This window comes from Rhea americana, unplaced genomic scaffold (genome assembly GCF_003343005.1).
Source record: "Rhea americana isolate MKP2758 unplaced genomic scaffold, rheAme1 scaffold_5, whole genome shotgun sequence".
NCBI lineage: Eukaryota > Metazoa > Chordata > Aves > Rheiformes > Rheidae > Rhea > Rhea americana.
The window spans coordinates 8,560,810-8,569,433 of NW_028186645.1; the positions used below are offsets into that span (position 1 = coordinate 8,560,810).

At 35.3% G+C, this 8,624-nt stretch overlaps 1 protein-coding gene across 1 annotated transcript in view; it reads left to right on the forward strand.

The window, feature by feature from the left end:
- Positions 1–8,624, forward strand: part of EML5 (EMAP like 5) — a 125,839-nt gene that overhangs the window by 76,002 nt on the left and 41,213 nt on the right. The window contains exons 20-25 of the mRNA XM_085317569.1: positions 740–867; positions 1,799–1,940; positions 3,954–4,106; positions 5,213–5,344; positions 6,288–6,376; positions 6,905–7,081. Of these exons, the coding sequence (XP_085173695.1) occupies positions 740–867; positions 1,799–1,940; positions 3,954–4,106; positions 5,213–5,344; positions 6,288–6,376; positions 6,905–7,081 (821 nt within the window). The remainder of the gene's footprint in view (positions 1–739; positions 868–1,798; positions 1,941–3,953; positions 4,107–5,212; positions 5,345–6,287; positions 6,377–6,904; positions 7,082–8,624) is intronic.

Below are 8,624 nucleotides of genomic sequence, written 5' to 3' on the forward strand. Positions count from 1 at the left end.
TGCTGGGGGAGTGTATAAGAATAGAATTTAGAATTGTGGTTATCTTTATAAGGGATTAGTGCATTTTGTGACTTATTTTTGTGTAAATGCATATCTATGCTGAAATGATTTACAAACACCCTTTCTATGCCTCCCATGTGTTTTTGATTTTAGTGGTTATATGTAGTTTTCCATATTTGACATCCTGCATGGTATTCTTGCTCTCCCCTCTGTCTTAAAATTACATTTCCTGTATACGATCATTAATTGTATGATCGTATTCAGAAATCATTAATGGGGATAACCATTTATAAAAAAATTCTATTACAGCTTATCTCATGTTTGATATAATACTGAGTTTGAAGGTATCATAAATAGTATTAAGATAATAATATAGCTGATACTTTGTATGCACACTTTTTCACTAAGATTACCAATAAATCAGACTAATTACATTTCAAAGATAATYTGCAGAAAGATCATTGGCAATTGCTTGATATAGCAGTTTCATTATGAAAAAAGGCCTCAAACCAGGAACTGGAAGAGTAAYTACTGTACATTCTTTAGTCTATTATATAATTGCTAAATAGCCCAAAGGAATCCAAACATAAAAGTTCTTCCATGTCAGAATATATTTTTACTTTTTTCTTATTGAGTATCATTTTCTGCAGTGATAATGTAATGTGCATATATGTGAAAATTACTGTTGAACTTACGCATATTTGAAAATCTTACGTCTTCTGGCATTTTAATATTCTAGGTCTCCTCTTAGAAGATAATCCTTCTATACGTGCCATATCTCTAGGACATGGTCATATTTTAGTGGGCACAAAGAATGGTGAAATTTTGGAGGTGGATAAAAGCGGACCGATAACACTGCTGGTTCAGGTACATGTTAAATGTAAATTAAATACTCCATACCACAAATACTAATATAATTTTCAAGTAAAGAGTGTTGTGAAATAACAAGAAGTTTAATTGTTGGAAAAGGTAGTGAGTTTTTATAGTTAGTTCTTTAAGGCTAGAATAGACCACTGCCACTCTTTAGTGGACAAAACCCAGATTACAAAATTTCCTGTAGTAATTTATTCATCAGGTACTGATGGTATCTGATAGGTACCAATAGGTACTTTCARACAGACCAAGATCACAGTTTTGTACAAAAAAAATAAATATGCAACTAAAAAAATCGTATTAAACAATGGACACCCCACCAAATTCCTTACTATGTTGCTCTGAGTATTAATCACTTACATTGTTTTTAAAAGTGGTMTTTTTGGATTCATTTTCATTTTTTTCTTTGTAATTATTTAAAATCACTTCCATTTCCCCCCTGCAATACTAATATATTGCATTCCTTAAGCCTTACTGTAAAACAGAATTTTTACAGTTGTATTATATTAACGTATACATAAAAATCGTATCATCATATGACTTTCTTTAGTATTTAGATAAAATTCTGTGTATATTTAACTTACTTATGAATGGCCAATGCAATATATGAATATGTAAACTATATTTTTTTAAAGAATATCTTAGAACCTCAGCTAAACGTAGAATAAAGCTAAATATATGCAAAGGTTATTTCTCAGGGAATAATTTTCTCTAGTACTAATTAGTATAGTTAGAAGTTTTATTGTAAGTAGGAGCGTTTTCTTTTTCTTTTTTTTTTCAGGGGTTCTGTGTTTTTGTTTGGAGGTGGCTTTATTATCCTGTAAGAWTTTTTATGTTCTCAATCTAGTTTTCTCAACTTCCTTATATGTATTRTTTTTATTTTCAKTTTTTAATATGAAATCATCTGATTCATTTTCTTTTTCAGGGTCATATGGAGGGGGAAGTTTGGGGTCTAGCTACCCATCCTCATTTACCTATTTGTGCTACTGTAAGTGATGACAAAACCTTAAGAATATGGGATTTATCTCCTAGCCATTGTATGTTAGCTGTTCGCAAATTGAAGAAGGGTAAGATACTTAGTATGAAAAAAGATTTAACCAAATTCAGTTGACATTTGCTAGAATTGTGAATCTCGCAAAAGCAAGAGTATGAAACTGCTTTCTTTACTCAAATTATTTTACTGATGATAYATTCAGGAGTGTTATGTAGCCCTTCAGCTAATGAATCCGTGCAAAAGATTTTTGTGTAATGCTGTTTAAGATTATTTGCAATTGTAACATATTTAAGTCAGTGAATTTACAATAAAAATTTTAAGCATTAACATAAATCTGCCATCTTGCGTATAATACTGCAAGCATTTTTGAACAGTGGGAGAATTCAAATCTAGAAGTTTTGGGAAGAAATCTCAGAATTAACGTGAAATTTCTCTTCTCTGCTATTTGGAAATCTTAGAAGTTGAATCTGGAATTACAAGGGAAGAGAACAGTCATTAAATTCTWACTAATTGTACACTATACAATAAAATTCTGTATTGACAGATGAAAACACGTTACGTGACATCACATAAGGAGATTTTTTTCCTTTAGGATAAGACCAGACTGGACTTCACTAGCTTTTTATAATATGTATGCTTTCCTAGTCAAAGGAATGCAATAGACTTTGCCTGTTTAGAGTTCACTAAAGCATTCTGATCCATGCCTTAGAGCAAACTTAGCTGATGAGGATCTGATGTGATAAAGTAACTAAGAAGAGTCACGAGCTGGCACAAGCAGGGATGCTAATGTTAAAAGAGAAAATTTCAGTTGGTAGAAGGTTATTGGTGGAGTTTGTTGGAGTCTTAAAGTTGATATTGTTTAATATTTTAATAATAGAGTTGGGATAGATATAAGGACTGTGATGAAGTAATTTGCTGTTGAAACAGATTTTGARGCACTTTCATAGTATTGAAGAGCGTCTACGTAAAATACAGAAAAAATTGGTATTTTTCACATGCTGAAGTAATAGAAATAGCGTGATATTTGGTAACTAAAAAGGCAAGGTTCATATCATGGTAGAGAGGCAATTTCCCATTCCTGAGTGAGGAATCATAGAATGGTAAGGTTGGAAGGGACCTCTGGAGATCATCTAGTCCAACCCTCAGCATAGTCTGTATGKGGATTGAACCTGCGACGTTAGCATTAGCAGCACCATRCTCTARCCAACTGAGCTAAACCTGTCSCCAATACTTGCTGACTGTAAGAAAAAATTGTCTACATAGTTGAGGAGGATGAGGCTCAGAGTGTTCTATCTGATCAGAGAACGACAATTACCTGTGATGAAATGAGGTATTCCTTCCAGAGCATAGTGAGGTATTCATTTAGTTTAGAGGATCAGAATATTTTTGGTGTATACTTCTACTCATCCATGTTCAGCTGAACTTAAAGTTGAGCATGGAGAAAGAGCAGCTACAGGAGAAGGACTGAAGAGCTTTGTCTGACAGAGTCAGTACAGCAGAATAAAGGATTACTGTCTGTAAGTTTATCGGTGGAAAAATAGTGGGGAAAATATTTAACATAATGGAAAATTCTGGCACAGAAACAAGTATGTATAAGCTGGTTATAAATTTAGATTGGAATTTGATTTTTTTTAATGAAATTTCACATGTTTATTAGAAGGATTATGTGACATAGTGACCATGATAGCAAACGAGTGGATTCCGTGAGTCTGGAAGGCCTTTTTCATCTGCCTGTTCCTTACTAGAGTGCAGGGTTGCAAATGCCTGACATCAGATACTAAGAAGGAGGGCAAATTCAAAATATGTAGAAAATACTGATTAACTTATATTACTAACATAGAATAGATGTTGATTAATATGCAGATAAATTTAATAAAGATTTCAGTGTTGTGTATTTGTTGATTTGCCAGTAGCTTCTGTGCACTTTTGCAGAAGTGGAACTGGGAAATGATCTTGGTAGCATGTAAAAAATGTCATTAGTCTGTAGATTATAAGAACGACTTTTCTTTACTACTGTAGAAACAAATGAAAAAGAAGGATTATTCACTGTTAATGTACCTGACTGCCATTTTTGTGCTCCTTGTAGGAGGCAGATGTTGCTGCTTTTCTCCTGATGGAAAGGCGTTAGCTGTTGGTCTCAATGATGGAAGTTTTTTGATAGTTAATGCAGATACTCTGGAGGATTTAGTCTCCTTCCACCACAGAAAAGATGTTATTTCAGAGATCCGATTTTCTCCTGGTAAATGATTTAAAATTAAGATTTTAATTTCCAAGTTTTTTAAACAAACTTTATATTCATCATCAATCATATGGATGTACATTGTGAATATTGGTTACTTCACTAAAAATGTTCTAGTCTTGTTCTGTAGTTGCATCAAATGGACTAATAGAATGCGCTAAAGATGAGTCATGTTACAAATATGTAGTCCTGATGAAGTGCCTTTCTTCAGTTATTCTGTGAGAAAAGGAAACATAAGATAACTGCAGTAAGCCAAATCATGTTCTTCATCTCTTGTTTTCCAGATATTCTTTAAAAGATCAAGGAATTAGAGATTTGTAATACTCTTTTACACATAACTAATAAACCTCAGCAAAACAAATACTCATGTTTTGAATATTACTGGGTGTAAAAATGATGTATTTCTTGTTTAAGGGTAAGATTATCAGGATAGACTCACTCAGAGTAATCTCTTACATGCAGTATTCAAATTTTAAATCATCAACATCCAGCAACTCCCATGGGGACATAGAAAAAAAGAAAAAGAAAAWGTGTTCTACTGTATGAACTGCATAACATTTTGGCTCTTCACTTAGGTTCTTTTTAGCTAATGAGAATGCTGAAACTGAGATGTCAGAATGTTGTGGTGCCTTGTCCTTTCTTTCCCTCTACAGTGCTTAGCAACCCCAGCGAAACCATTTTTTTTTCAAACATTTGAACTCTTACTTAGGAATTTAAACGTATGGCCTATATTATTGGTATTACTTCAGTGAAAATACTCATCTGTAGGCAAAATGTGATGTGAATAACTGGTATAAATTCTCATGTAATATTGCCTTGTGGTTACCTGAGCCTTGCCATTCTCTKAGTGCAAGAAATGTTTAAATTTTGGTCTAATATTTTATTATTTTAAAATATAAAGATGTAATGGTTATATATAAAAATACTGAATTTTTTATTCTTRTGTGATATGAGCAGTAGTCTGTCAGTGGCTATGAATGAGTTACCAAAATTATTTGAAAGGAAGCTAAGTGGAATTTAGCTAGATTCCTGAACGTACTTTGTTTAATATTGTGCRAAACACAACAAAATTGAAAATGTCTTGTGTTTCTAATGATGTATTTTAGGGGCTGGAAAGTATTTAGCTGTGGCATCATGTGACAACTTTGTAGATATTTACAATGTAATGAGCAGTAAGCGAGTAGGAATCTGCAAGGGAGCTTCCAGCTATATAACACACATGGACTGGGACGTAAGAGGTAAGTAGCGTTCATCTGAGTTCTAAAAATCTACTGGTATATTATGGGCTAAATCATTATAGATTGTGTCTGCAGCATGAATTTATGGTGCCCCCAACAGATACATTCCTTCAGTGTACGAAGATGCTTATGGCATGTGAATAAATATAAATGCATATTTTTTAAAAAGTTTTGTAACTTGATGAAGTAAGATATTCTTTCTATAAATTGTTATATTTTTACATCTTCTATATTGTTTGTCTGCTAACTTTTGAATAAATGATGCAACAAATGCAATTGTATGAGTAGGTCAGGAATATGTATCCTTGCGAACTGTCAAAAATGGAAGAAAGACTGTCTTTCCTGCTTTATTCTTGAATATAAATATATGATCATTTTAAACACTAATTTTAATTCAGTTTCATACAAAAACAAGGCTGTACAATTGTACTTTGTTAAATTTAATGAATTTGAAAGAGTGATAGAAGTTAAGTTCCTTTGACAATTTTGAAAACAGGAGGAGGACAAAAACCTTAATGAGAATCTTCCTCGGGAAAAAAAGAAGTATAAAGGCAAGTAGAACTCAGCTGTTCAGAAATGGCYACTGGCCAGCCAGAATGTGTGCTTCTCAAGCCAAAGAGCACATCGAGTTAGTACAGATGAGCTCTGAATTAGACCTAATGCATGCTGTCTACCATTGATGGGACAACCGTAAATAATACGGGAAAGTGCTGCATTACCGCACTTTTTAAAGAGAGAAGGAAGGTATGTGAATGTAAGGGATTGGAAGACTTGGATCTTCAGAAAAGCAGACTTCTAGTTCTGCTATTTGTAMAGGCAGCAGTTAGTTCAATGGAAACAAATCGTGAAATGTTAACAAAAAAAAWTTCAAAATAAACTTCTTTTTTAGTAAAATGGAATGTTCTAATTAATGTTAATATCCAATATGTAATATGTTTTATAGGGAAGCTTTTGCAAGTCAACACTGGTGCTAAAGAGCAGTTGTTTTTTGAAGCTCCTCGTGGAAAGAAACAGACAATTCCTAGTTTGGAGGTGAGGAAACAGATTGCTTTCTTAATTATGCTATAACAGCCCATGCCATTATAATTTTATACATCATTCTCTATTAAATCTTAACTGTTYTGTTGAAGAAAGTTCTCTTTGAGCATTTGCTGTGCTTTGTCCTTTTTATTACAGCCTGTTCAATTAGGTAATCAGAATGATGAATAATCTTGCTTTTGAAGACATGTCTATCATTATATAATAATACAATATAGTATTCATAATATATATATATATATACACACAAAGGTAGTTTATTATAGCTGTAATGTTGTTTTCTCAAACAGAGGATTATTTTATAGCAAAGTGAATATGGATGGTTTTCAAAATAATGAGTTCTATGAGATTGAAAAAGTAATTTGTTTTCTCTAACTTTAAAGGATAGGTAAGGTCAAAAGTCTGTTTTAAATACTTCTAGAGACTTATATTTTACAATGCAAGGACTTTTTCTTGAAATCAGATATAGAAGAAAACTGCCTGGGAAAAGGATATGCTGTCTCAAACAGGTTGTTTTTGTAGGTAGARAAGATTGGCTGGGCATCATGGACAAGTGTTCTAGGCTCCTGCTGTGAAGGAATCTGGCCAATAATTGGTGAAGTCACGGATGTAACTTCTTCATGCCTCACTAGTGATAGTAAAGTATTAGCCACAGGAGATGATTTTGGATTCGTGAAACTGTTTCGATACCCTGCTAAAGTAAGTAACTTTCAGCTGTGTGTGTAGGAACACTGCTTAATAAAACTGCCTATTCAAAACTGTAAATAATCACCACTTTGAACAAAATAGTGCTTTTAAACTTTTGTCCTTATGATCAAATAAAGCATTAAGTATTATATTGCAATTTTCAGTGGCTTAAACTTTTAGTTAATAAGAATGACTGTTCCAGGTCAGACTAAAGATCCATCTTGTCTAGCGTCCTATCTAGTGACAAGTGCCTAGGAAAAAGTAGAATGGAAAAGGCATCTAGTGATACTCYACCAGGCTCTAGTAGTTTGTGGGTCAGGCAATTTCTAATAATGTTTTAGGYATTAATATGCTCAGTATAGATTTATCAGTGTAGTTTCTAGCCCCTTTCACTCTTTTTTTCGGAGACAATGAAAAATTCTTCCTTAATTTTTAACATCGCTTATTATTTTCAGGCATCTGTTCTGTCCTTACCTCAGCTGCCCTTTTCCAAGATGAAGAGCTTTAGTATTTTCTAATCATGCATCACACAAAAGCTATTCCAGAAGCACATTATTCTTGTTACTCTTCTAGGACCTTTCTAGTTCTCTTGTGTATTTTTCAGTGAATATTTCTTCAGTTTTGAATATTTATCGTGCCAGTGATATCAACAATGCACAGGCATTGGCCCAAAATATTCTGTGTGCCTTTTCACAGAATCACAGAATGGTTGAGGTTGAAAAGCGACCWCTGGAGATCMTCTAGTMCAACCTCTCTGCTCAAGCAGGRTCACCTAGAGCGTGCTAGACAGGGTTGCGTCCAGGCAGGCCTTGAATATCTCCAGAGAAGGAGACTCCACAACCTTTCTGGGCAACCTGTGCCAGTGCTCTGTCACTCTCACAGTGAAGAAATTCTTCCTCACCTTCAGGCAGAACTTCCTGTGCTTCAATTTCTGCCCACTGCCTCTTGTCCTGTCACATGGGACAACTGAAAAGAGTTTGTCCCCATCCTGTTGACACCCTCCCTTCAGGTACTTGTACACATTGATAAGATCCCCCCTCCGTCTTCTCTTCCCCAGGCTGAAGAGGCCCAGCTCTCGCAGCTGTTCCTCGTAGGGCAGGTGCTCCAGCCCTCTGATCACCTTTGTAGACCTACGCTGGACTCTCTCCAGTAGCTCCATGTCTCTCTTGTACTGGGGAGCCCAGAACTGGACACAGAACTCAAGATGAGGCCTCAGCAGGGCTGAGCAAAGGGGCAGGATCACCTCCCTCGGCCTGCTGGCAACGGTCTTCGTAATGCACCCCAGGATACCATTGGCCTTCCTGGCCACAAGGGCCCATTGCTGGCTCATGGTCAATGTGTCATCCACCAGCACTCCCAGGTCCTTCTCTGCAGAGCTGCTCTCCAGGRGGTCAGCCCCCAGCTTGTACTGGTGCCTAGGGTTATTTCTCCCTAGGTGCAGGACCCTGTACTTGCCCTTGTTGAACCTCATGAGGTTCCTCTCTGCCCAACTCTCCAGCCTGTCCAGGTCTCTCTGAATGGCAGCACAGCCCTCGGGTATATCAGCCACTCCTCC